The sequence below is a fragment of the Letharia columbiana genome, assembly GCF_014066305.1.
Source record: "Letharia columbiana isolate WasteWater2 chromosome Unknown Sc0000007_s0, whole genome shotgun sequence".
In the NCBI taxonomy this organism is placed as follows: domain Eukaryota; kingdom Fungi; phylum Ascomycota; class Lecanoromycetes; order Lecanorales; family Parmeliaceae; genus Letharia; species Letharia columbiana.
In genome coordinates this window covers 186,817-213,723 of record NW_023501043.1, presented here as the reverse complement: position 1 = coordinate 213,723, position 26,907 = coordinate 186,817, and the positions used below count along the sequence as shown (strand labels likewise).

General features: G+C 50.4%; 10 protein-coding genes and 1 non-coding gene across 11 annotated transcripts; 7 read left to right on the top strand and 4 right to left on the bottom strand.

Annotated features, from left to right (window-relative positions):
- Positions 1-309: 309 nt before the first annotated feature.
- On the top strand, positions 310-1,806 carry HO173_003107 (uncharacterized protein; the record flags this gene model as incomplete). Its single annotated transcript, XM_037305035.1, has 1 exon — positions 310-1,806. One exon carries the CDS (start codon positions 310-312, stop codon positions 1,804-1,806), a length of 1,497 nt encoding a protein of 498 aa, XP_037167900.1.
- An 825-nt stretch (positions 1,807-2,631) lies between these two features.
- HO173_003106 (uncharacterized protein) lies at positions 2,632-6,325 on the bottom strand (the record flags this gene model as incomplete). Its single annotated transcript, XM_037305034.1, has 9 exons — positions 2,632-3,386; positions 3,436-3,462; positions 3,515-3,809; positions 3,862-3,951; positions 3,998-4,177; positions 4,228-4,371; positions 4,424-6,142; positions 6,200-6,254; positions 6,312-6,325. 9 exons carry the CDS (start codon positions 6,323-6,325, stop codon positions 2,632-2,634), a joined length of 3,279 nt encoding a protein of 1,092 aa, XP_037167899.1.
- A 1,939-nt stretch (positions 6,326-8,264) lies between these two features.
- HO173_003105 (uncharacterized protein) lies at positions 8,265-8,858 on the bottom strand (the record flags this gene model as incomplete). Its single annotated transcript, XM_037305033.1, has 4 exons — positions 8,265-8,434; positions 8,488-8,571; positions 8,634-8,783; positions 8,843-8,858. The coding sequence occupies 4 exons, from the start codon at positions 8,856-8,858 to the stop codon at positions 8,265-8,267; spliced, it is 420 nt and encodes a 139-aa protein (XP_037167898.1).
- Positions 8,859-9,525: 667 nt separating this feature from the next.
- Positions 9,526-10,254, top strand: HO173_003104 (uncharacterized protein; the record flags this gene model as incomplete). Its single annotated transcript, XM_037305032.1, has 1 exon — positions 9,526-10,254. The coding sequence occupies one exon, from the start codon at positions 9,526-9,528 to the stop codon at positions 10,252-10,254; it is 729 nt and encodes a 242-aa protein (XP_037167897.1).
- A 62-nt stretch (positions 10,255-10,316) lies between these two features.
- On the top strand, positions 10,317-10,745 carry HO173_003103 (uncharacterized protein; the record flags this gene model as incomplete). The annotated part of the gene is made up of 1 exon (XM_037305031.1): positions 10,317-10,745. One exon carries the CDS (start codon positions 10,317-10,319, stop codon positions 10,743-10,745), a length of 429 nt encoding a protein of 142 aa, XP_037167896.1.
- A 691-nt stretch (positions 10,746-11,436) lies between these two features.
- On the top strand, positions 11,437-12,170 carry HO173_003102 (uncharacterized protein; the record flags this gene model as incomplete). The annotated part of the gene is made up of 2 exons (XM_037305030.1): positions 11,437-11,615; positions 11,669-12,170. 2 exons carry the CDS (start codon positions 11,437-11,439, stop codon positions 12,168-12,170), a joined length of 681 nt encoding a protein of 226 aa, XP_037167895.1.
- A 473-nt stretch (positions 12,171-12,643) lies between these two features.
- On the top strand, positions 12,644-12,715 carry HO173_003101. Its single transcript has one exon. It is a non-coding gene; the product is annotated as a tRNA-Ala (tRNA).
- Positions 12,716-13,259: 544 nt separating this feature from the next.
- HO173_003100 (uncharacterized protein) lies at positions 13,260-15,001 on the top strand (the record flags this gene model as incomplete). Its single annotated transcript, XM_037305029.1, has 3 exons — positions 13,260-13,450; positions 13,502-13,978; positions 14,041-15,001. 3 exons carry the CDS (start codon positions 13,260-13,262, stop codon positions 14,999-15,001), a joined length of 1,629 nt encoding a protein of 542 aa, XP_037167894.1.
- A 204-nt stretch (positions 15,002-15,205) lies between these two features.
- Positions 15,206-16,983, bottom strand: HO173_003099 (uncharacterized protein; the record flags this gene model as incomplete). The annotated part of the gene is made up of 3 exons (XM_037305028.1): positions 15,206-15,934; positions 15,990-16,381; positions 16,434-16,983. 3 exons carry the CDS (start codon positions 16,981-16,983, stop codon positions 15,206-15,208), a joined length of 1,671 nt encoding a protein of 556 aa, XP_037167893.1.
- A 3,683-nt stretch (positions 16,984-20,666) lies between these two features.
- Positions 20,667-23,563, bottom strand: HO173_003098 (uncharacterized protein; the record flags this gene model as incomplete). Its single annotated transcript, XM_037305027.1, has 5 exons — positions 20,667-20,795; positions 20,947-21,761; positions 21,814-22,057; positions 22,107-23,417; positions 23,468-23,563. The coding sequence occupies 5 exons, from the start codon at positions 23,561-23,563 to the stop codon at positions 20,667-20,669; spliced, it is 2,595 nt and encodes an 864-aa protein (XP_037167892.1).
- A 1,701-nt stretch (positions 23,564-25,264) lies between these two features.
- On the top strand, positions 25,265-25,820 carry HO173_003097 (uncharacterized protein; the record flags this gene model as incomplete). Its single annotated transcript, XM_037305026.1, has 3 exons — positions 25,265-25,447; positions 25,497-25,722; positions 25,801-25,820. The coding sequence occupies 3 exons, from the start codon at positions 25,265-25,267 to the stop codon at positions 25,818-25,820; spliced, it is 429 nt and encodes a 142-aa protein (XP_037167891.1).
- Positions 25,821-26,907: the final 1,087 nt, after the last annotated feature.

The following is a 26,907-nucleotide window of genomic DNA, read 5'->3' as shown; positions in this document are numbered from 1 at the left end:
GGGCTGTCGAGAAGCGGTGGCCATGAGTCGGTTCAGAGATTGACTGTAAGTTTGTACCGGTAATGGGCGAAAAATGTGGAATATGTTATGAGAGATTCGGGGGGCTTTTGGCGATAAATAAGAGCATTGGTAGAGAAACATATGAGTCGTGAGCTGAGTCAACAAATGACTGCAACCTGAGAAAGGGAATTCGTCTAACTTCTCGGTACGGGAAGTCCCGCTCCACACGCATACGCTAAGCCTTACCCCACAATCATTAATTCTCAAACTCCACCATCAAATCTTCAATTAGCAAATGCATCAACCCCTATGGCTATCTCCTCTTCATTCAAATCCTCCCCTTTCCTCCACTGCGGTCCAAACGCCGAAACTGACTCCCTCGCCATACTTCACCTAAAGCGTGACCTCCTTATCCCTACTGTTCTCCGCTCCCACGATGAGCTAAACGAAGGCTACTCGGAAGGAAAAGTCTCAAATACACGATTCGGCTCTTTCCCACATAGCACCTTGATTGGTGTACCATGGGGCTCACAAGTGCGAGCTTCGATCGTTGACACTGGATCGAGAGGACGCAAAGGTTGGGAGGGAAAGGGCAAGAAAAGGAAGAGGGACAATGAGAGTCAGGCTCAAGATGATGTGGCTGGTGTAGAGAAGAAGCAGAAGGCCGAAGTAGAATCGAAAGCAGCCGTGAAAGCAGCTACTGGATTTGTGCATCTGTTGCCGCCTACCCCAGAGATATGGACGGCTTCATTACCCCATCGGACCCAAGTTGTCTACACGCCTGACTACAGCTACATTCTCCACCGACTTCGAGCGACACCTGGCACGGTCCTGATCGAGGCAGGTGCTGGCAGTGGATCTTTCACACATGCTGCAGCAAGAGCGGTCTACAATGGCCATCAGAACACCAACACCGAAGACTGCTCAACGCAGAATTCGATAACGAAGCCTTGTGGGAAAGTCTGGAGCTTCGAATTCCATGAGCAACGAGTACAAAAGTTGCAAGAAGAAATCGAGGAGCACGGGCTCAATGGCATCGTCGAACTCACATACCGAGATGTCTGCCAGGACGGCTTTGCACCCAATGACACTCCCGCATCAGAGTTGAAAGCCAACGCCATATTCCTCGACTTGCCTGCTCCTTGGCTCGCCCTCAAAAACCTGACCCGTGCCTCCCCCTCATCGCCCCTCTCACCAACAACCGCCATCCACCTCTGCACCTTCTCCCCCTGCATCGAGCAAGTGCAACGTACCATCACCACTCTACGTACTCAAGGCTGGACAGAAATAGAGATGGTGGAGATCGCCGCCCATCGCATAGAAGTCCGGCGGGAGCGGGTTGGACTCGCTGAAGAAGGGCTTAGAGGTGTCAACGATTCACCTGCATCCGTCGACGAAGCGATTGAAAGACTGAGAGAGGTAGAGGGGCGGTCGAGGATATTTCGTAACGAAGGTAATGAAGGGGAAGAACGAGCAACAGCGCCCGGTCCAGCTCAGGTGTCGAAGCAGCAGCGGCTGGAGAATATACGGCATGCATTGGAAGGAAGGAAGTTGTACAAGGAGGGGAGATTGATACATAGAGCGGAGCCGGAGATCAAGACGCATACATCTTATCTAGTCTTTGCGATCTTGCCTCGAGGATGGAGTGAAGAGGATGAGGAGTTGGCGCAAGGGAAATGGCCGGCCAAGGCAGAGGTGAAGGAAGAGAACGGTGGGCCCATCAGCAAGAGGCAGAGGAAGAAAGGCGCAAAGGCTAGAGCTGGGGGAAATAAAGAAGTTGAGATGGAAGCGTCGATGAAAGCTTAAATTGCAAGGCGCGCACCACAGCATCACTGTCTTTGACTCGTCTCAACACCTCCCTTCCCATCATCTCTCCGATCCTGCACATCCACCCCAACATCTCATCCCGATTTCCCAAAAACCCATTCTAATAACCCGCCGAAACCATCAACTCCACACGGGCCGACCACGCCACAATCACCTTCCACATCCACGAAGCATTCTCCAAAACCGCCTCCCCCATCCACGAAGCATACTCCAAAACAGCCTCCCCCATCCACGAAGCATACCCCAAAGCAGCATTCGCCATCAGACATCAGAGCGGACCGTGATCTCTCCCCGGAGACGATGGATGCAGTCGTTCCCTCGATTGGCACTACCATCAAACGATGCGATTAAAATTTCCACGTACATCTTCCATTCTTAAATCTTCCACTCTGAACGGTGTCAAGAAAGATCACGACGGATTCATGCCGCGCGTCCGATTCTTCGTGCTAGTGGGCGGGTATGATGTGCGCCGGACGGGCATGGGAGGGGGAGGGAGGGGGGAGGGGGGGGAGGGAAGGGAAGGGAAGGGAAGGGAAGGGAAGGGAAGGGAAGGGAAGGGGGGCCTTGTGGAGAGAGGTCTGAGATGTAAAGTATTAGTACGGTAGTGACGGAGCGATATCGTGATTAGACGATTTGGACGAGATGGAATGAGGATTGGTATTTAGCAATTTGTTCGGCTGAGGTGGTTGAGATTTGGGACGAGGCATGGGGAGGATACACCGCGAGGGATATTTCAATTTTTTGAATTTGAGCACTTTTGATACATATACACATCATCTCAGTACCGAGGGAATCCCAACGTGCTCACTCGGTAGCACTCTTATGCCGCCTCAATATCTCCCCTGCATCCTGCACATCCTCCTCATCAGCCCGTGTCTCTTCGCCACCGTCTCCTTCCGCATGGCCACCGGTAGCCTCGCTCCCTTCTTCTTCCTCATCCTCCTCATCACTGCTCTCTACCGGGCCGGTTCTGGCTCCATGGTACGGAGACGCGGATTCAGGAACATCGGGTCTTCTCTTCTTTTCGAAGTCTTGAGCGTGAGCCTGTGCTATGACAGTACCGACACGGGCTATGCCGCGTTGGATAGGGGTGTTGGTCGCGGTTTGGCGGCGGCGAAGGGAGCCGGACTGCGGTTGGGCTTCGAGATTGGATGATGTGCCTACGGAGGATGGCGAGGCTTGGAGTGGGGCGGTACGGCGATGTTGTTCAGGCGAAGGATGCGATTGGGGCTCTTCTTCTTCTTCTGGTGTGGAAGATGAAGGTGTCGTGATCTCGTAAGGTAACGGCACATCTCGTGAGGCTCGGAAGCGGCCGACGTTCGTACAGTGTTCGTTTTCAACACGAAACAATGTCCAGATGCCTCTGCGACACACTTCTGAAAAGCCGACGAAGAAGCTGAGGAGCGCGGAGTGCTGCAGCTCGCCAGAGAAGATGGCATAGAAGATCCAATTGAACCGGAGTATAGGGTCGAGGACCATGGCGAGGTAGTACACCCAAGGTCGCTTGTAGCCGAGAACATCGCGCAGAAAAGGGTGTTCGGAGTACGGGTTGCAGAGACCTAAGCAGGTAAATGAGCTGCATCGTCATACGGGGTATCATAGACCTACTCCAATCCATCGCAAGATCCCAAATAGCTAGGGAATGTTAGACAACAACAGCTGAACACGGTGCAGTGGGTGAACTTACAGCAGTAGATCGAATTAACAGTCGCAAAGGTAATAAACAGAGCTTTTAGAGAATCGTTTTTGTCGATCCGGTATAGACTGAGCGACATGTAGAAAAGAATTGTAAATGTGTATTTACCGCAGTTGACCAAATGAGGAAACGCATTTCGGGTATCATAGTAACGTCTTAAACATTGCAATGCTCGCCAAATGCCGGGAACTGTCGAGAAAAAGCCGAGAAGTCGTGAATGTGTTGAGTTACACTGGCCAGGATTATTCCAATCCTTTGCGTAGAGACAGAAGAAGAGCTCCAGATTCTACACTAGAGTCAGCCCTGCGCCTTTCATGAGCAAGACGAGTAAAGCCTACCCCCATGGAGTATGTCTGGGAGCAATACATGTCCCCAAGAAAGAAATCTCTAAATTCGACGGGATAGAGCCCAGCGAGGAGCAACCTGAACTACATGGTGTTAGTCTTTTGAATCCTCAAGGCTTTTTCTACGTACATTAGAGTATGCCCACCACTCGCGGCTCCTGTGGTAGAGAATTGGGGCAGGCATGAATAGAATCAGGACGGTAAGGCCAATTAACAGCACCGGCCAGTAAAGGAACATGGCGTCCGTGCCTGACTGCTGGAAGTTGAGCCACAAGCATAGCCCTAGCAAGAACAGCAACAGGCATGGAAGCTATCAACGCCATAAGCACAATCCTTTCAATCGGCCGCTGGATCACTTACTTCGGCAAGTTGATGCCAATCAAGATTGTGCCGACTGTCGAACTCAAAGATGAATGGGTAATTGATCTTCGCTCGTGTCCACACCTTACAATCCAAGCAGAAGAGAAGGAAAAGGAACAAACCGAGAAAGTAGCCGGCGTAAATCTGTATCTTCTGTTAAGGTTTCCTGTTGTTACAAAGGGCGCTGATTACTCACCTGCAAGAGATAGCTCGCATCAGTGCTCACAACGGGGTCTGAATTTGACAAATGATCAGCTCCGTACACGATTCCTTGAATGCCAAAAACCAATCCAGCTGCGAGGAGAAGGCCATTGCGAAAGATGCTGCCACTGAAGTCAGCAGCTCTGGCGCTTTTACTCCTGAGCTTGCCAACAGCAATCTTATGATTGTTACGCTCGAAGTATCTCGCATAAAGGTCTTCGACAGCTACAAGTTGCCCCTCCAAGACTTCGCTCTGCACAAACCACGACTTGTTCACTTTCTCAGACATATAACGCCCGGTAGGACGAGCTTTGATCGCCTTGTCGTACTTCTTGTTGATCTTGCGAAAGGCCGTTCTATTCAGGAGTGCATATGATTTGAGGAGTTCCAGACCTCTGTAGAATTCTTGAAGGGCAAGTTTGAGTTTCCGCTTCGCAGCTCGGTATGGGACGTCGTCTGGGTGCGTGGGCCGACGGGAGAAGTCTCTCCATGAGTCAGGGCGACTTGATTGTTGAGGATTCTGGGCTTGTGGCCCTGATGGGGATCCCCATTGCTGCATACTCTTGGTGACTTTTCCGACACGCGAAGGCCCAACCCCTATGGCAGTTTCGATAGGCTCCATCCATTTAAGAGCAGAAGAAACTGCTCGATTGTGTTGCCCACTCCTGTGATTGAGGGTCAGCTTGTTGGGTATCCCAGCATGGCCACTCGATGCTATCCGCTCGTGTTCTAGCCTTGCTCTCTCCCTAGCTATCTGCTCAGCTTGGAGCTCTTGCATTCTACGATCACGCATTATATGCAATTGCTCCCTCAAAAGCAGCAGTCGTGCGCCAGCCTGAGCTTCTTTCATCTTGTAGAACGAATCTATCTTCTCCAGCTCCTTGTCCAAAAAAGTGAAGTATTCGGCTTGACGTAGATCGAACTCCTTGTATGCCTCCAATGGAACATCGCCTAGTTGAGGGGACTCTAACCCAGCAGTAGAAAACAGGCGTCGTATTAGGGGAGGCCGGGGTGAGTTGATAAGTGGTCCAGGCGTAGACATCGTTCTTCGTATCATGAAGACATTCTTGTTCTTTGGCAGAAGTTGAGAAGAACCTAGCTTGGATGGCACGGAAGTCTTACCGACTTCATATGCATCTCCAGGCTTGCCCTCATTTCTCACAGGTGGCGGAGTAGTGTGCGAATTGGGATTGAACCGGCTTTGTCGCCAAGCACGGTTATGACGAGGAAAGGCCTCTTCGCTGGGGGAGAGGGCAGGGTCTGGCAGCTCCAGGGAAGGCGGGCCCATTGGTATGTTGCGCGGTGGTGGTGTTGCAATGATACTGCCATAATTCGTGACCACACCACTATCCCACAATGAAACTGACTCATCTATTGCTCCCTGGGAAATCCCTTGGCCAGCTATAGTCAACGGTGCTGACCCCTCTCGCCCTTCCGAGCTTCCTTCCGAGCTGATTTCTTCATAAGGACCAATTTGCGATGAGGTTGATCGGCCTCGAAGCGTGTCTTTCGCAGAGCCATAGGACGTGAGAGCTGAGGCGCGACGCTCTGGGGTTGTGTGTGGGGATGAGGTGTGTCGAGCGGCATGGTTGCGGATGGGGGATTGGAAGGCATTATTGAGGAGGTTGGAGGGTAATTGGCGTCCAGGCGTCCTGGGAGTTTGATTGACGCTTTTGAGAGCCCGTGCGACTGCTTTGACTTTTTTCTTCCCAATCTGCGGACATTGACCGTCAGCCAGGAGGGATCCGGGGTGACAGGTGAAATTTCAGACCTTGTAATCGAAGTATTTTGCCCGCCATTCTGGCACCAGGTCTTGTTCGAGCTCCCTGCCAATTTTGTCAGTCATTTCAGACACAGGGATGCTCTCGACGCATATAGCTCACTTTGCAAATTTCATTGCTGGAAGAAGGGCGTGGATCGCGTGTTGCAGGAAGCATTGCGGTTGTACAGGTGAAGAATAATATTAAAAGTTGCAAAAGTGCAGAGATTTAACTTATGGCGGTGGATATAGTGTCCCTGAACATAGAGTACGTAAGGATAATAGTACTCCTGCTGTTTGTGAAGCGCAATTTGCACCAATGCTGCTGCTGTATGGCTGTTTGGTCGCATACGCCAAACTTATTTTTCACTTTGCTTCTCTGGGAAGTCCCGAACACAGTGACGTGCCGCAGCCCGCAGCGACATCCTCTCCGCTTTGACCGTGTCTACCCGAAGACACGTGCATCAGGGCAAGGAAGTCTGCGGAACACTCAATACTTGAACTACTGCCAACCCAAAACTCAGGTATCATCCATTTCTTCTCTCTGCTATTGATCCATTCAGTAGACAGCTGACGATCTTATTCTAACAGCTATAGAAACTATGGACACCTCAACCATCCCCTGCCTCCCCAGTCATTAGCGCCGATGGAAGTCCATGTTTCACCGATCCCCTCAATTCCGGTAGCAGTTCCGTTACCAGTCATCGTCGACATTCTCTTAGAAACAGAGTAACCGGCCGCCAATGGCGTTTCCAAACCCGCTTGCTCCGCAGAATCCCCGAGATCAAATCTGGTTCGATCCCCCACTCCGCGCGCCACAAACGTTACTGGGAGTGTGAAGTTGGCTGCTTGCTGGAACCAAAACAAAACATATGTGCGACCCAGTGCCTGGCGATGTCGCTGGAGCTGCATATGGTGTTATGGCTGGGCTGGATAGGTTGGAAGCGAGGGTTCTGTTCTTGTAGGACAGGAAGGTGAGGCCTGGCTGAGCCAATTCAAGGACCTGCGTAGTGCTGGTGTTTGTCTGGGAAGCACCGTCGGTGCCAATCATCATCACGATTTGTGATTCCCTGAATGGAGCTAAGCTTGTGCCAACGCTCGGCTGTACTTGAGCTTCTACATGCTAACCAAACAGTGTTGAGGGTACGTACGGGCGGGAGTCAGCTGAACTCCAGGAGTGAGAAACCCGAAGTTATATCGCACGTTGAGGCTTGCATTCGCGTTGGGTTGGATGTTTGGAGGAGACTGAGCAATTATCGTGCCCAGTAAGGCAACGCACAAGAGGCATCCAGTGCATTCCCATCGTTTGGAAAGGTATCTTCGCCATGGATGGAATGTCGCCCAGAGAGGTGTGTAGAGGTATGATGGGAAATGTGGGGAACAGCAAGAAAGGCACCTGTTATATGCTTGACCTGTATTCATCCCCGTATCTAATGTTGACCCAATGTCGGAGCTGAGAAGTTCAGGAAGATCATGTACCCGCCAGGTGTATTCTCAGAGCAGACAGTGAGGGTCTTTACACACTGACAGTTGCCAATAGCAGGCTTGCGCAGGCGAGGTGTGGTCATGGATTATGAAGGAGAGGGATCATCTCGGGCCAGGAGCATAGTCTTCGTGGCTGAGCAGTGGGAACTCGAACGCGACAAAGGAGCAGCCTTCCAATTACGCTGTACGTAGTAATTCGCAACGAACTAGCGTGTTGTATAACAAAGAGGGTAATCCCTTCTCAATGGCATGGGTATGGCTCGTTCATTCGTACAACTACTTATACGGAAGCCAAATGTTCCATTTTTGTCACACTACGTTGTTGAATCCGCACGAAGATCGTGCTCCGGTCGGATGCATATTTTGGGCAATAGCGGAGACTGTACATTTGTGGAGGCTCGCATTCGACATTCACACTGATCCTGATGTTGGGCTCTGTAATTTTGTCTTCAATAATTTCAATTGTTTTTGCATGCTATCGATTCTGCCCATGGCTTTTCCGTCTACTTAGGACCACTGCAAAGCCGCAACATTTGGTTGGAAAGCTTTCATGTCAAAACCAACCTCGAGGGCTTTGCGGGCTCAAAAGCATCTAATAGCGGCCCTGGCCACCGTAGCCGCCCTGGAACTGCTGAGGAGCGTCATATTGGTTTGGGTCGTACTGGTCAGCGTTCTGGCCCCGGACGTAGTGCTCGTCGTACATATGGCTGGAATTCTCCTTGGCCTGATGATGAGCACGCTCGCGGTCGTAAGCGTTCATGCCTGGTGCCAGATCAGCTTTGTGTTTTGCATTCTTGGTCGATGGCATCACATACCCTTGGTCTCAGCGAGCTTGTCAACTTCACCACCGACGAATCCAGCGAGGAGCTCCTTGGCGAAAGCGTGGTTCACGACATTGCCTGTTGTGTTGTCAGCTCGAAGGGATCGCGGACACAGCATGTGGTGGAGAGTCCCTGCTTACCCTCTTTGCGTTGGTGGTCCTCGTAGAGCTTGAAGCCCTCGAAGGCGGCACCGCCAGCCACGAGCTCGTGGGAGAATTTAGCTTGGTTGTCTGGATTGTCGTAGCCGCCGCCCTGGTTGTAGACCTGGTCGTGCGCGTCTTGAGATTCACCTGATCGCCTGCCAGTCAGCATCTGTTGGTGTTGGGAAGGATCATTGTATAAGACGTACCCCAGCCAAAAACCATGATTGCTAAGTATGTGGAAAGAGTAGTTGTTCAATTGAATGTAGAGTGTACGGGTCAAAGTTTGTGAGTTGATTTTTGAAGAGGGAAGAGTGTAATAAAGAAGGAGATGGAATGGAGGACGTGAAGGGTTTATATGTTGACCCAGCTACTGATCGGTCTTACAAGGTACAGCCCCACATTATTGCCCCTCCATGGGTCTTGGCGAATTCTTGGCGGATTCTTGGCCGCGGCGGCAGCTTACTTACTCTGAGACAGTGGGCAATGTGAAGGGGATTCATTTACCACTCATCTTCACTCATGCAGAGTCATCTGGGGCAGTATCCCTGAGCTTGCCGCTGCAGATCTCTCGGGGCTATGCTTTACCCGGGAAGATGCACGGTGACGTTGGGTGCTTTTGAATACTGAATCGCTTGAGACACGCAACCGGGAGAAGTATGAAGGCGCTGCAGAATTGAAGTGATGGACTATGGTTCGATATCAGAGGGCAAAATTCCTGTGTCCAGTCCCTTAGTTACGGCGTATTTGTGACGCAAATGACGCAGTGTCCGGTACCTGGATCTATTTATAGAGGAGACACAACTTTGCTCACCATTGCCAATCAGTTATTCGACTACTTGGCCAAATTGAAGGTGTAAAACTCCGAGAATAGGCCCGAGAGCTTGGCAAAATGCCCACCCTCCATCCTGTCGTTCAAGCGGACTTTCCAACATCGCTCGTCCTATCAATCACTCCTCCCCCCGCACTGCCTTCTCATACTACCAACGTCCTCATCCTTCTTCACGGCCTTGGGGACACTGCAGTCTCCTTTACCAGTCTAGGCAAGCAGCTTGCTCTGCCTGAAACAACATGCATCTCCCTACAAGCACCTACGCCTCTACCACTTGAACTTGGTGGCTTTCATTGGGGTGACGACATCACCTTCGATCAGGCCTCGGGGCAGATGGACTTCGACACTGGATTCAACAAAGCTGTCAAGATCATCAAGCAAGACATAATCGAGAATGGGCTGATCAAGAAGTGTGGGTACAAGGCAAGAGAGATCATGCTCTTTGGCTTCGGTCAAGGAGCAATGGCAGCTCTAGCTACCGCAGCTTCCGTGGCCGAAGAGCTTGGAGGTATCGTCTCAATAGGTGGTCCCCTACCATCCTCGAATTTATCTGCAAAAGCCGTCAAGACACCTGTCTTGGTACTTGGAGGGTCATCGAGTACATTGATCACTCGGACAGCTCTTGATAAGCTGAAAGCAGCCTTTCAAAATGTCGAATATCAAAAATGGAACAGGGCAGGAGACGGTATGCCTCGAAATAGAGACGAGATGCTACCCATTATGCGCTTCTTTGCTCGTCAGCTGAGGAGCCGAGCTGGCGTGCCCAAAGGCAGTGTCGAGGTAGGTTGAAGGTTTGGTTATGGCGTGATCAAAGACCAATGCCTTCGTCTCTGCATTTGCCTGTTTGAAGAATGTCAATGTCGGGCCTGCAGACAAAGCTCAACGTCTCGAAAAGCAAAGACTTTCACGTCCGGACCTTAAGCAAGCTCTACATCATGAGGAAAAAACCCACAGATTCGAACTCTTATACGTTGGCTGTCGTCAGGATAAGTGGCAATTCTGGCGGTACGACATCCTCAAAGTCAAACGATGAGAGCAACGAAGTGAAGGCATCAGATCTGCCAAACGCTCTGATAATCTCCTCATTCCCGAGCGGTCATCGAATATGTGGGGTGCACCAGATCCACGATTGTGCGTGTTTTGGATTGGCGCCAACGCTCACAATCGCCTTTGCTTTGCATGATCTGTTTTACCCCCTACGGCCCATCTTATCCGGCTTCCTTTTCGACATTTATGGTTTATTTTGGGTTTCCTCGTCTGCACTTGAAACCCAAATCTAGCACGCAGCCTCTTAGCACGACGGCTGATTTGCTGCGCCTATGCGCTAGGCGCTTGCAGACTCCATATGTCCCTCAGCGCCTCTAACGCACCATTCATCGGCGGTTTTGTCTCTCTCCATTCTTGACCTTTCTGCCTAGCCCTTCATGGGCATTCAAGTCTCCCGTGCAAGAAAAGTCTGCGCAATGATGTCCGTGCGCCTGTAAATATTCGCTTTTGATAAGATGAATTTGTGCGCTTCCGTTCCTAATGTGGGGAAGGCACTTGATCATGAAAAGGCCCTTGCGCTCCTCTGTATATCTGAATTAGGAATTTGCGTGCATGTTCGATTGAGGCTTTTCATCCCAACGGGCGTTAGTTTTTGTGATCTTCACGTGTTGCGGTTTGACCACCTTATCACCTCCTTGCTAGCCCCTCAACGTCGATATGCGTCGTCGGCTTGGCACGAAGTTTGAGACTGATCATGATGAAAACATTCCGCGGGGCTATATTAGAGCGAGGGCTCTGTATGCTACTTGAAGTTCTTTCATTGTCATTACAATTGACATTGTTCGCTTGTGATATTTGCATCCGCAGTAGCTAGATTGACCTTCGATTAAAGGCAGTACACTGAAAATCAATTCGACTCGTTGTTCTACGAGGTCATTGGGATTTGCTACTTGTTCTGGCTGCTCTATATTTTCCTACAAGAACATGCATCTATGGAGCCTCTCGGCCCTAGTCCTCACAGCCACCATTAGATGTGTCACATTCGCCACGCCAATTGTCGGACCTCAGTCTCTACCCCGAAATCACGTGCAATGCAACGCCGCGAACGAACTCTGCCAAGTCCAGCAAACATGCGATAACGCACCATCTATTGTTGCTGGAACGTAAGACTCCCATATTTCAAATTGACCGACGTCATACTCTGACACTTCCTCAGCGTGCCGAAACCTTGGCCCTCCTCTGTCGCAACATTGGTCAACCCTGTGCCTGCGCTCGAGACCCTCGCCAATGGTGCCAGTGGGGTTTCCGCCTCTCGCAGTCTCGAAACTCGGCTACAAAACACAGTCCAGTGGTGCGCCCTAGGCACCGAAGTATATATCCTGCTCGTCCTACAAGGGACCCAAGGCGCAGCGGCAATCAAGAGCACACTGGGGACTGCTATACGACAAGTGGAAACCCAAATGGATACGCAGACAGCCAACGAAAGCGAGACGGGCATAGCGGCTGGCAGTGCACCAGTGTACAGTCTCGCTGGAGCAGTGGGCTCGAACGCAAAGATTACGGCGACTAATACGGCAGGGGTCAATATGACTTGGGTGGAGCTGGAATTGGGCCTGCTGATGATAGTGGATTGGATGGACAACAATTCTTACGGATGGGGTAGTGCGAGTGTTTGGGATGGAGCGGATGAGGTGGGGTTGGTTTACATCACTGTTTAGTTCAAGCTGAACAGGTCGAATTTGGAGGTCATTCACAAATATTATCATGAAGACTGGAAGGAATTGACCTTTTTTGTGAACCAATCTTTGGAGTGTCTGCAATCTTCTCCAGACGGCGCGGCGGTTGAGGAGGTGTCAGACATAGTATACCAAATTGATTAATGAATAGAGCAGTAGTCTCATAGCCGAATCCTTCATCCGTATTAACTTTTATGTGCAAATACACCTCATGAAACAAATTTTCATATACACAATTCATACAGTAACCATACGTTACTTGAAGCAGCATGGTACCATGTAGAATAACTATCTTCGGATTTGTTGCATGGTTCCTGCTCAGCGTGAGATAGATTGCATGCTCCAACTTCGCCTTCTATCGATGCGGTCAACTGGCTCACGCCTAAATTGATGCATCTGTGGTGATGTCAAGAACATTTTGTATATATAAAACAATGGTGAAAAACTTGATCACAGGGCGCTTGGTCTAGGGGTATGATTTTCGCTTCGCATGTGAACGGTCGTGGGTTCAATTCCCACAGCGTCCAATTTTTTGCCAATCATAGGATTTGTTCGATATCTTGTAAACAATCCTTGGAACGATTTCTTCTTTTTGTTACGAATCGAAAGCCCCACGCTAAGATGATAAATTGATGACAAGAATCTATGCCAAGCGTCAAATCAACGTCCACATTTCTGGAGTTCGAGGCGTCCCTTGCTTCCTCAAGGAAAATCTTCCGCGTCAAAAGAATTCTTCACCGCAATTGTGTCTCTACCTACTTTCTTACCCCTGGTCCTAGCAATTCAAGATGATTGGCCTCTTTCGCAAGCGCCCGAGCTACGGCAGGACGGATTGGGGGGCCTTAAGCGTCTTCTCACTCGGATTTTAATCTTGTATACAATTCCTTTGGTCTATTGTCTGCTTGGACTATGCGGTTGGCCATTTTATTCGAAGTACCGCTACGCTAGAAGAGGTCTCAGACACGTGAATGCCTGTTGTTCTCGAGTGTTCCTGTGAATTGGAGGAAGCAAACATACGAATGTATACCTGAGTTTCGATTTTTCATCTTGTCAAAACCCTTGATTGTCAAAATGGACCTCAGCCTGTTCTCGACGTTCGTTGGCGTTTCCCTGCTGGTTGTCGTCGTATATATTTCACTCGTCTATCTGTTCAGCCCCACATACGACCCAAGAGAACCACCGGTAATCTCCAGCTTGATCCCATATGTCGGGCACATACTCGGATTACTACGCTATGGCCAGCGCTACTTCGAAATCTTGAGGTCACCCATCCATCTTCCAACAACAAACCATAACTAAAAGCATGTTTACAGCGCTCGTAACAACCTTCCAATCTACACCCTCCAAACCCTCAACAAACGCACCTACGTCGTCAACTTCGCCGACCTCGTCACGGCCGTCGAACGCAACGAGAAAACCATCGCCTTCTTCCCATTCGTCTACTCACTAGCTCCACGATTCTTTGACCTAGCGCCGGACTCACGAACTATGGATTTGATCAGGTACAACATTGATGGTAAGATTGTAGGTAAAGAAGGAAAGGTGGGCCTGGTGCATGAGACCCATAAGGGTATGCATAGGGAGATGGCTCCGGGCCCTAATCTTGATAGGATGCATGAGGCTATGTTAGGAACTTTGGCACCCTTTTTAGATGAGTGGGCGGTTGAAGGGGGGTGGGAAGGGGAGCTCTTTGGGTGGATTAGGCCTAGGTTCACGATTGCGAGTACGGAGTCCATTTATGGGAAGAGAAACCCAATTCGTCTTGAACCGGAGCTGGTCGAGGCTTTTTGGTGAGTTCCTCGATCTCGAAGATGAAAGGAAGTAAAGAGCCCGAAACTGAGACATGGGCCAGGGACTTCGAGAAGGACTTTACCATGATACTTCTCGGCCTTTACCCCAAATATACTGCTCGAAAAGGCTACGCAGGCCGCCGAAAGCTCCACCAAGGCCTAAACGGGTACTTCAACCGCGGCGACCATGAATACGGTCTGGGCGTCTTGAAAGCCCGCCACGACGCCGTAACCAACAACGGCGGCACGACCGACGACGTCGCCCGCTTCGAAATCGGCGATCTGATCGGCGTGCTCGTCAACGCCACACCCACATTCTTCTGGATGCTACTGACCATATACTCGGACGCCGCTCTCCTGGAGGAGATCCGCACCGAGATCGGAGCCACGATGACAACAACAACAACAACAACAACCGAGCCATCCGCAACCGGGCACAGAAAAAGAAAGCACGAAATCGACATCACAGTCCTCGAAACCCAATGCCCGCTCCTCCTCTCCGCCTACCGCGAACTCCTCCGCCACCGCACCCAGAGCTCCTCCTCCCGCTGGGTCATCCGCGACACCATCCTCGCCTCCCAATACCTCCTGAAAAAAGACTCCGTCCTCCTGGTCCCCGGCGCCCTCATCCACGCGGACCCCATCTGGGGCCCCGACCGCACCGAATACAACCCCCGCCGCTTCCTCAAACCGCCACCGTCACCGTCCGCCGCCGCCGCCGCCCCCCCGGCGAGCGGTGCCGCCAAGGTCGTCCACCCGGGCGCCTACCGCGCCTGGGGCGGCGGCCAGACGCTGTGCCCGGGCCGGTTCTTCGCGACGACGGAGATCACGGGCGCGGTGGCGATGGTGCTGATGCGGTTCGAGATGGAGGCGGCGGGTGGGAAGTGGGTGTTTCCGAAGGTGGAGGGGAATCGGGTGGCGAGCAGTATCCACCCGCCGAGTACGGATGTGAGGGTGAGGATTCGGGAGAGGGTTGGATGTAAGGGGGATGAGTGGGGGTTTATTTTTGCCGAGGGTGTTTAGTGATGGGTACGGTATCAGCTCGAAGTTCTGGGCGTCGTGCTTGCGGGTTGGCGGGCTAGTGCTTAGGGGTGAGATGGAACAACAAGGGTTCTTCGTTATATGTCCAATTTAACTACATGAGTCTGACCTCCCTTTTTAAATCTATCAACGACCGGCAAGCTGGCTAATGATTCATCGCTCAAACGCCCATAACGATCCAGACAGCTAGGACGCATAAGCCAAAGTGTTACGATCCGTCATCGTCATGATTTGATTTACGACCTTCTCTCCCCCTACCACAGCAGGTCCACTGACCACGAGCTCACCCAAGGGTTTGTCATCAATGTTTTTGCCGTCTTCTGCGTCCCGAAGCTTGATCTCCAACGAGCTCAGCGGCGGTCCAAAATCGGCGCTTTTGTTTTGGTAGTCCAGCATGTTAGTCTGGCTAATCGCACCAGCGACCTGCGAGTCCGTAAAAGCGTAGATGGTTCTCGCACCGCTGTAGACCTTCAACTTGAACAGCTCTTCCGCGTCCAACTTGACCGTCGAAGATCCAGCTTTGTCGTAGGTGTAGATCAAACGTGGCGTATTTGTCAGACCAGAAGCTTTTGGCATGGTGCCAGCTTCGAGCGTCCTTGCTTTCCGCCATTGGTTGAATTGCCCTAGAAGGCTGGATGACATGGTCCTCTCCTTATCTTTGCAGAAGCTGGATAGAGTCTCGGTATTGGCTATGATGACGGTGGGAGAGGCACCTTGGAAGGCGGCGCTGTATGAAGCCTTGGGGCCACTGACAGAAGTGAGGGCGAGAGAGGCGTGGGAAAAAAGAGCAGCGAGCGTGACGATCAAGGGATACATCTCGGCGAGAGAGGCAAGGGGTGTGAAGGTGTCTGTGGGAGCGAGCCGGTGGAGGCGCGGGAGAGCGGAGATCTGGGCACCGATTGCCGCTACGAAGTTCTAAGCATGCTGTCAGCGGTAGGCCCCTTCATAATCACGGATGAGTGTGGCGTACCGCTTGCGTAAATTCTGTAAGTTCATAGCTGTCCATCGCGCTCCAGGCGTCTTCTGTCACCATCACGACATTGGTCAGGGTACCTTCAGAAATTTCATCAGGAAGCTCTGATGAAGTCTGCTTCTCGTCGATAATATCGTGCCAGACCGCGATATCCGCCTTTCCGCCTTCGCCTTCTCCCACCTCGTTCCAGTCCATGTGTCTGCTCGTCCGCTCCACGACCCAAATGACTTGCTTGAGGTTAGGATACTTTGGCAGCAGGTCTTTCAATGGCAGTGAGCCAGCACCAGCGACTAAGATATCTGCTTTAGTCTCCACCAGAATGCCAGCAAGCGTGTCGAGAGATTGTTGTTGAGGTATCAAGATTGGTGTTAGGCCGTAGAAGGCAGAAGCTACAAAGTTCAATCAGCTGCCTGATTTGTGATGGATACTTTACCAGCCTACCAAAGAAGGTCACCAGTAGCTCCACAGAATTGGGCATATGAATAGCAACACGGCTCCCCCCGTGCGCTTTCATGTGCTGCCCCACGGCGTTGATCTCGCTAGACAGTTTGGCAAAGTCGTACTCGATGACCTCTTCTTTCCCATACGTTGTGATTACTTTGCCTGCCTCTCCTCCGGTAGGCTTGCCATCAGCGTCCACCGGGCCCGTTACCGCTCGCTTCCACACATCTCTCAGATCCCCATCTCTTCCACTTGTCCATTTTGGCTGGCCAGCGTCTTTAACATTCAAGCCAGACTTGAGGGGATAGCCGTGTGGGGTCTCCAAAGACCGAAAGACCGCTGACTCCTTGGGTTGCCGGACATAGGAGGCGGAGGATTGGCGAGCTAGGAGAAGAGGGTGAACATCTGGTTCGGTGAAAAGAAAGAGGGGAGAGATCAGATAGGCGGCGAAAACAAGGGCGATGAGGGTGGTGTAGATGCTCCAGCCAGCGAGTATGTTCTCAATCTGAGAATCAACCTGCTGGAGAATGGAGATAGGATCAGCTGCCATTGTTGTCGGGGAGAGAAATGTTCTGGTGGCCTATTATTCCGTGTCAGCTCGAATTAGGAGAAGTTCACACTCGGAGATCAGCCCTACGCTACGCTTGATCTACGCTAGCGCCCTTTCCGATCGTTTGCACTTTCCCTACATTTCTATTATCTTTGTCATCCAAGAACCATCATTGGTTGTATGACACATATTTTCAAAGGCTTTCGTCGTACCTATATCAGTATTCGTGGACTTCCAGACGTGCTATACTTGAAGCTGTAGCTTTCAAGGGCGCTCTCTAGTCCACAGAGCAGGGGTCCCATACCCAGGGACATCGGCAAGAACGTCTACAACATACCTTCCACCCACGATCAGCTCCGCATGGAAACATGTGAAGTCATGGCTTCATTTAGCATGGTGACATGGATTACGGACCAACATTGGACGTGAATGTGTCTCGTCCAATGAGAAACATCCTACAAGGGCGAGGGTACGGAGAGTATTGCCTTCTGACGGTGAGAAGAGGAGCGTACGTCTACTCCAGATTGGTACCTATTGTCGGCGACTTCAGGAATTGCATAATAGCTTGGTGGCAACGATTATGGCCATGTTTTAAATCTCTGATTAGCCATGCCTTACCAAATTCACACCTAATTCTTTCTCCAAAAGACGCATACGCGTCCCAATGTTTGCTGTGCGGCTCCAGGGTGCAAGTCAGCAAAATGTCTCTTTGTAGAGACGCGATTTGTAGTCGGCTGTCGCTAATGTCTGATATTGAGATCGCTTGCGTATAGGTGTGGCAAGAGTAAAGTTGTGGTGGTGAAACTGCCCAGCACGATGTTTTGTTGACTCAAAGAATTTGTGCTTACCTCTACGTCATGATCTCTACTTTTCATCAAATCGTTGATGGTAGTATCACTTCAATTCACGTCGGGACAAGCCAATAGTAAAAGCATGCTCTGTCCAAATTTGTTGCAATTGTCTCTCTTGTTGGCATTATCTTACTCATTGTCTGCACTGCCTCGAACACTCGGCTCAATTGTGATCAATTCAACGCTCGATACAATCTCAGGTGATAGCCTCGACAAGCCTTCACCTGTGTGCGTTAATAACACGCAGCATCCGACTTGGGGCCTGACACTGGAAGCATTCAACTTCAGTACCTGTCAGCAAACCATTGAACTTATCGCTTCGAAGCTCGATGGCAGACTTTACAATAGCTACGACTTCTACTCGAGGCAGGTGTTCCCCTCTGGCCCCGGGTCCGTTGGGTACGAAGGATGGCCGTTGGCTCAAGGAGCTGGAGCCGGTTAGTCCAAAGCTGCGTCAACAAGGCTAAGATGTGACTGAAGATCATCACTGATGAGAGAGGCAGGCAATTGTGCTCTTGTGATCAGGATGACTAGAGATTTCGCAGGCGACGCCCTACCAATCTCGGACGGCCGCTTCGCCCCCACAAGTCGGGCGTTATCTACTCAACTAAACAGTTGGTTGTTTCTTCTTCGTTCACTGGAAAATCTGTTGTCAGTCTGTGTGCAGGGCAGTGGCCTTCCTGGCTGGTCAATGGATACTAAAAACATTGTGATTGCATTCTGGCCACGTTCAAGCGTGATGAACTCAAAATATGGGATCCGTGTGGAATCGGCGCAGGCTGAAATGAATGAATCCTGGCCACTCTTGGACTCTGCATGAAGTCATGGCTGAAACAGAGAAAGCGATAGCAGCGAGCATACAGGATGCGCATCGTCAAACTAGACACAGATAGACAATACAAGTGTGGCCCATCTCGATCAACATCGCATCAACTGAAACGCTACTTGATTGGTGACCTGGAAAGATGTATGTGTCGTGAATCAACCTCGAGCAATGTCCTTCAGCTTGCATGGCTAGGCCAGCCTTTCAATTCGCATGCATGGGTGGCGTGGAACTATGGATAACTGGATAGTATTCGGTTTGTTTCGATAAGCCCAGGGCTGGCGCTTGCACCACCTGGGTACGCTTTTCCCCCCCCCTCGGGTCTTAACTCCCTGGTCTCAGATCTGTCGCCGTCTTCACCGCGAGCCTCAAGTGATGAAACGCAACCATCACTAGAAAGACCGGGCCTCGAGGCCAAAACGCCTTGGGGGCTGCCAAGCTGGAGGTACTGTATTGATTTGCAGCTTACTATGTGGGTGAAGGCTATGCTAGTTATTATGCGTGAGCCAGATCATAAGCTCACAATGCCTTGATGTCTCACATCCTTAATCCAAGAAGGAAATCAGCATCTCAAATCGTGGACTCTTTCGTCGTAAGCTGTTGGCAGACCCTTTTTGGCCTTAGTACTTGGGGATTGCATGGTTTCAGAAGCCTCGAACAGGGCGTCCGTGCCCAGGTCGTGCCGACCAGCCAAGTTACTGAACACCCTCAGTTCGAAGGGTAGACATTCCATTCCCTGCATTGCTAGTTTCTTTCCGAGTCTCAACTGCTGTAGGGCCCGTCGTTGAAGCTTGATCCTATCATACTCGAACGTGAAGACCAAGATTGCCTAGGAAAGCGCCGTTGCGTTCATTCCACTCAGAAAATTGTCGCAGAACTGGACCCTGGCGAGATATGGCTTCTGGCACAAGCAATAGAAAAAAATGCGCGCACTTTGGATATCCGCGGGGACTCGGTAGGCTCACTTCCAGGTCATAGAAATGCTGAAGGCCCAAATGAGAAGCCTACACCGCCGGGAAGTGGACAACAGAAGACACAAGACGCCAAGCAACGTTGGACTTCCTGGCACCAGCACACCAGCATGTAAAAAACAGTATAGCTGAGATCAGAGCAATAAAGCGCGCAGCTGGTATCCTTGTTCAAGGAGAAGGCGGGGTGAACCACAAAGTCTTAAGTCGTAACACTGGCATACGTAGCCATCTGCGATGGAACCCAGTCAAGATGACTTTTGTAACGGACGGTGATGTCGATGGTGGAGCCCGTTGACATTAATCAGGTCAAGACCATGAGGCAATTGCCGGGCAAGCTGTCAACAAACCGGCAGTCCTAAACGCTGAAACACTATCGATAGTAAACAAGGGGTATCAGATGAGGCAAAACGGCTGTTGGTAGATGGAGCTGTGCAGATTTATTCAAGAGAAATCCTTGAAAGTGCAAAACTCACGCATGTCATAGTGGCATTGCACAACTGGAGATCCCTCAGCGCACTCACTGAATCCAACTCCTCACGGTCTTCCTTAGCGTATCCCTGGCTCATACATTCACACTTCTTCCCCATTGTCATAATCCTGCCCGGTAGCTCCACGCTCACCACCCGCATAGCTATTCCGTGTTAGTTGGCTTGCGGTATCCCGGGACCCGCCTTTCAGAACGTCTCCGGACTTCTCGGGCAGTGAACTTGATCAATAATATTTACTCGAAAGGCAGGGCTGTCGGAAAGTGTGCAGTCTTGGAAGCTGAATTGTTCCAAGTGTAGGCAAAGAGGGGTATCTAGCCGGTAAGTCTGGCAATCGACGCGTAGAAGTAATTCAGATACAAAAAAGAGGGAAAATATCTATCTTATCCTTTGTGCTGATATGGTCATATTTTAAAGATATTTGAAGAATTAATACAGATGAAGCTGCCACTTATCCTGGCAGCGCGTCCAACTTTTTCCTCATAAGCATTAGTCTACCTTCGTATACATCATCGAAACAAACGGCTTCTTCTAGCAGAGTACCGACAAGATATCAGACATCCCTCACACTCATCCCCCTGGCTGTTTCTTCTCTTCCCTCACCGCCTCCTCTCGACCCAACGCCCAAACTCGCAACACCGCTCACCAGTCTGCTCCCCACCGCATCTACCGCTCCCATCGGCTACGCAGATCCCAGTCAGCATGTCTCTGAAGGTATGAAACGCATCTTGAAGACGCATCTATGAGTGCAGCACGGGCTTCAGGCCCGAAACAACTCTTGCACCCTATATTGAGGTACAGACGGGGGAAATGTCACTGCGAAATGCACGTACCTTCATGAGACTTGGACCTGCAGCTGCCACGGTCTCCACTTTGAAAAGCCGCATGGCTGTGCCATTCCAGACGCCTACTGTGCCCTTCTGTACGACCATTTCTGATGCAAAGATGAAGCCCCAGAGAAGGGACTCATACCAACCCAGGGAGAGCGGCGTCCATTCGAACAGGTGGACTCGCGGGGGGCTTGGGTCTAGGCCTGGCGGTATTTCTTTGGGCGGTGAGGGGGATGATAGAAGTGTTAAGATGGTATGCAAGGGTAGGGTAGGGAGCCAGGAATCAATCCAATGAGCTGTGGGGTCGAAGCCGGAGGTAGGCGATGAGATGGTTGCGGCATGGTTATTCAGACTTGTGGTGCTATTTTGCCGGGAGAATGAGGGTTGGCTGGCTGGCATCTTGCCGCGAGCCTTTTCGGACATGCCACGCAATTGCGTTGGCAATGGCTCTTCAGCTGATGAAGAAATTGACGCAGTTCGAGAAGTATGGGCGGAAGGAGATGACTGTGAAGGAGTTCGAAGCATGTCTTGCTCCTCGTCCTCAGATTCATCATCGTCACCAATGGCAAAAGCACCGCCTTCCTCTGGAACATCGCTCAACGTTGGTGTTCTGGCACTTAGTGGACTTCGGACGCTATCGATGGAGCTGTTTCGAGATGTTCGTGTAGGACTAGCTGGTGGATGCGAGGCTTCTGCTGCTTCTTTACTGCGTTGCTTCATACGCTCGATCTCTAGTTGGCCACTTTCTAGGGTGAAGGAGCGTAATGCTTCGAACCGTTTTCTCGACTTGAAGACACCTTGTATAAAAACCCTATTGTCTTGAATTGAGTTAGCTCTTGCCGTGTACCTATTAAAGTAGCGCAGACTTACTGCTATACTGGTGCTCGATGATGGCATTCATAGACTCGAGCAGAGATTGCAGGAGCGAGTAGTTCGTCTCATTCGCAAGGAGAAAGCTGGGCGATGACATGGATGCGAACAATTGAAGAAGTTTGACGCTTGCTTGATTTCCTAAGTGCTCTAGATATGGGGCAATGTTGTTGATAGTCGCAAGGAGAGATGGGTATATGGCATCCAGCTTACCTCGGCTGGAGATAATGAGATTGTGGATGGACTGTTTGTCATCAGCATTAATCCCACAGGTCTCCGGTCTAAGGTCTTACTATGATTAGGAAATCGGCGTATGTGCCACTGAAGTCGTTCAGCTTGATCGTCGCCGGCAGAGCATCTTGACTTTCAAATTCCTGATTCAGAAGCTTCCCAAAGTTCGGCTCGGTGCTCAGAGTCTGCAGAACAAACACGCACATCCGAATGACTCCTTGCTTCGATGTATCCGTTTTGTACTCTGTGGCGTAGAATAGGATCAGGGTCATAAACTCATGCCCTCGATCGGTATCAATGATGAAGGATCGGAATCGCTTATTGCACTGAAGCGTTTCCCAGAAGAGCATGATCATCTCCGATGCCCACTTCAGTGATTTCTGACTTCCTGGAAGGTAAGAAGATGTGACTTGAAGCGGCTGATTCAGTGTCCTAGCCATCCCATCCGCCAGGAATTCGAAGTCCTGTGGTCGGTGTAATCTCCCCAGAAAATGTCGAAAGTAGTTCTTGGGCGGCGGTCCTTTGCCGCCTTCTGGTATTGGATACAGTATCAAGATAAGGAGAAATTGCAAACAGTATGACACCAGGATCTGCTTTGGATCTTTGTATACCACATGATCGTACGGTACTCTCCAGCTAGCAGGGTTGTAGTTCAGAGCGGTGTTGAGCTGTGAGCAGAGCAACGAGAGTACGAGCTGTTTGTCTGGACATGTGGTGATGTATGTGACGGCTTTGACCCCTTTGGTTGGCAGAATGTGGGCAGGCATATAAAGCGACTTGCTTGACAGCGTCAAAAGCAGCCTCAAAATCTCTATTCGATTGCTTTCCAGTTCCTTGCTGGAGCTCATAGACGTATTGCAACCCACACCCTTAGCCCAGATCGCATACGTAATCCGGGTCTTTGACCGTTCAGTGTATGGTAACGTGAATCCAATACAGAACAGCAAGTCGATCAACGTATCGACCAATTCTTCTCCGAGAGGCCTGACTTCCTCAAACCGCTCCTCATCCTCAGGCTGCGGCTCCTCCTCTTTCTGTGACTCGTCGAAGAGTACTTCCGGCTTCGCAATCTGTCCCTTTGCCCGCTTCTTCCTCTTCGTCCAGAAGAATGTGTCTTCCCATATCTCTAAATGGTCTGCCTCGTAGAGGAATGGTAGGATGCGCGTGAGGACTCTGACGCAATTCAGAGCATGCTTTTCGGGAGCAACATCAGGGTCTGGGAATGACCGGTGATGCCGTAGTGCGAAGAGGCGAGATGTGAGGGCGAGAATGAGGGTCTCGATGTTTGGAAGGGAGCTGTCTCGCGCTCGGCGAACGTCGACCGGGGAGAAGAGGCTAAAGACATCTTCGGTGGATTCAGGAAGCTCCCAGAACTGGTATGTTTCAGTAAGGTAGATCACGCTAGACCCTCCGGCAAGCTCACTCCTCTCCAATATGGATCATTTGCTGCGATACTCTCTAGCTCAGACAGCTTGAAGATGCCCTGCTTGAAGACAAGCTTCGAGTCCGAGTTCCCCATGGTTTGAATCTCAACCTGGCTCACAGATGCTTCTCATCTTTCGATGCCTTGCAAATAGTTCCAATAAGTCGTCATAGGGTCATTGTCTTTCATGTGAGCCCATGGCTAAAGGTAGGTAGGAAGGAATATTGGTCGTATTCTCTTCGTCAAACGCCAAGCCGCTAAGCGCTACTCGTACGCAGCCTGAGAGCTCTGCCTCAGCCTCATCCTCTTCGACCACAGATCCTGATTAACATTGTGCCTTTAGGCCAGACAGTGCAGGAGATCTCTCTAAGCATCATAATAATCTGCAACCTCGTGACCGGTTGGCCCGCCGATTGAATGTTGCGCAAAATTCACACCGACAACTTCAACTTGATGGGCCCTAGAGCTCACCCGCTTAATCTTTCTCTAGAGCACCTATGGCTATGTCATAAAAAGAGAGGACTCACACTCTCTATGGAGTCTCCTTTCTCACCATTCAATTTTTCCAAGTATGACCCTGCCTTCGCTTCTTCTACAACTTCTACAAGTATAGCTGCCACGAGGGTAGTAGCCTTCTAACGTGCCATTTGACCTGCCCCGAATCAAGAAATAGACAAACCTTAGAAGGTATAGCTCTCAGTCTAGTGACACCCTTATCAAAGACAACTTGAACTTCGATGCAATGCCGCTTCATCGTCGCATGCGTGAAAGTATTGGAAAGCAGCACTACGCTAACATGTGTGAAGTGTCCCCCGTTCTCCGGTAGAGATTCGACTACGCTGAACACAAAAGTTGCCACAAAGCTAAGTGCGGACAGCATCCATTCTCTTTTACGCCGTATTTGCCTTCCTACAGCCACGTATAAGCGATAGGAAGTTGTCATGGCTTTGCCTTCTTCCGCTGTACTAAGGATTCGCGGTCTGCCATCTAACCGAGACATTGACGAGCTCAGTTGTCTACTAGAGCGCTCTCTTCAGATCAGGACCGGAACCTCTGGACTGGGGATCACATCATCAGCGGAAGACCCCTATCAAGCCAAGAAACAAGTGGCTACGTTGATGTTCCTTAAGAAAATTCCGCCACTTTTCACTACGTCCACGATGAAACAGTGGTCCATCAAAGTTTCGGAGGTAGATTATACTGTAGTTTAGGAAGTGACGGGGACAATGCCCTGACTTTCGACACGCACTTTCACGGCCTGACTGCATTGAATACACCAAGATCAAAAAAAGAAGCCGTGAACTGCGTAGCCGTGTGCGGTCTTAGAGGTCATGCTTTTGGTTCTTTCAAAGACGAAGGGACCTCGTATATGTGGCTCCATGATTCCCTGCCGAAAGACCTGCCAAACCTACGCGTTTTTCTGTTTTGGTATGAGTCAGGACTTGAAGGAACCGACAGCAGCCAAAATATTTCAGTCATTGCGGACTCATCCGTGGGTCATCTGAGCAAATAACGCTCACAAGACGAAGTAATTGCATGGTCTGATAACCAAATGTGACAGATATGACTTGCTAACCTAGCGCAAGCGGATCTCGACGCCACTTGTAATCATTGCACATAGTCTTGGAGGAGTTGTCGTAAAACAGGTACTCTTTAATGGAAAGAGATATTCTATGCAAGACATTCTCATTGACCTATCTTAAGGCTACTACTAAGCTAGGCCACGGAAGCGAGTTAGTCAAGAAGCAGATGGAGTCAGCGGTAGGTCTCTTGTTCTTTGGCGTATAAAATCGAGGGATGGACATAGAGTCACTACAAGCTATTGTCTGCGACGGACAAAATCGATATCTCTTGGAGTCCGTGGGCCCATATTCCGACTTACTCCTTCAGCAAGACGGTCAGTTTGGTTCTATTTTTCATTTCAAGGATAGTCCGATCGCCTCATTTATCGAGACAAAGTCTTCGCCTACAGCTGTAAAGGTGAGTTGCGTTTTCTCAAATGACTAATCACAGCTGCTTAGCATATCAGGTGAACGACTCGTGGAAGATGGCAGGTCCGAAAGGGGCCCTCGTGGATCAATTCTCAGCAACCCGCCCCCGCCTCTGGGAGTCAGACGACGAAGGTTGTCATCGAACTCATAGCGACCTTGTCGAGTTCGCCATAAACGATGTAGATTACGAACGTGTACCGACCAGGTTACGAGGGATCACCACCAAAGCTACTGGGATATTAACCTCGCGGTACCTCAGTCAAGGTAGACAGCGTTTTCTCTCTACAGTATTATGTGTCCCACAAATCAAATAATCTTTAGCTGACCCCAAGATTGTGATAGAATCCCCCACTCATTTTTGAATGCGGACGAGCAAGCTTGTCTTTGATCGCTATCCTCTACAGAAATATACGCACGCGAGAGCAATATTGAGCCAGCAATTCGGGATACTGGCAACTGTATATTGGAGAGTCAAATTTTTGAAGATTGGATCCAACGTAAGAGGCTACAAGAACACCGAGGTGTCTTTTGGATTTGAGGAAACCCCGGACCAGGCAAATCGACTTTGATGAAGAAGGTATATTCGCATGTCACAGCGTGTCCACAGGCTCCTTCATCAGTGATCGCGGCCTTCTGGGTATAGGACTTAGCTGCTACACCATCCGCGATTCACCCACTTAAAAATCTAGCAAGCTCATCGTTTTCTGAAGGTACCAATGTCAGTATTCGTTTATCGAGCAGACCCTGGCCGCAGTTTAGAATACAGCATTGTTTCATCGCTAGATTCGAATTGGGAAATGGGGGAGATATCGCTAGGTATATTCAGAAACACCTCGGGTCAACGCAAATGAGCGAAGATCTTGAGCTTCATGCCGCCTTAAGGACCGAAATACTGAATAAAGCTAAGGGAACATTTCTATGGGTCGTCTTGGTTACCCAAGAATTGCTCCACGCTAACACTGCTGGTGCCAGCTTCAGAGAACTTCGCGACATTGTTCAATTGGTTCCCCCGGATCTGAACGAGCTTCACCAGCATCAATTACAGAACACAAAAAAGTGAGCACCGTGAACGCATGTTACGATTATTCCAATGGGTGTTCTATTCTCAAAGACCTCTATCTCCAACAGAGCTCCGCTACGCCTTAGCTTTTGGTTGCGGAGCCTTTGCCTCATAGGCGGAATGGTCACAGTCTGGCGAGTATGTCAGAAGCGACGAGCAGATTCGAGAGCATTCTAAAGGGCTTGTTGAAATCGCACCATTGGCTCGGTCGAGGGATGCGGTCGTTCAATTTATCCACCAGTCAGTGAGGGGCTTCCTCACAGCAGACGGCTTTTCGTTTCTCCGTGATAGTACATGGCGTACACACAACGCGGAGGGACACAATTCCACGAAAACGGCATGTTTGAATTATCTTACGATCAATGACTTTGAACCTGTGGTCGATTTCA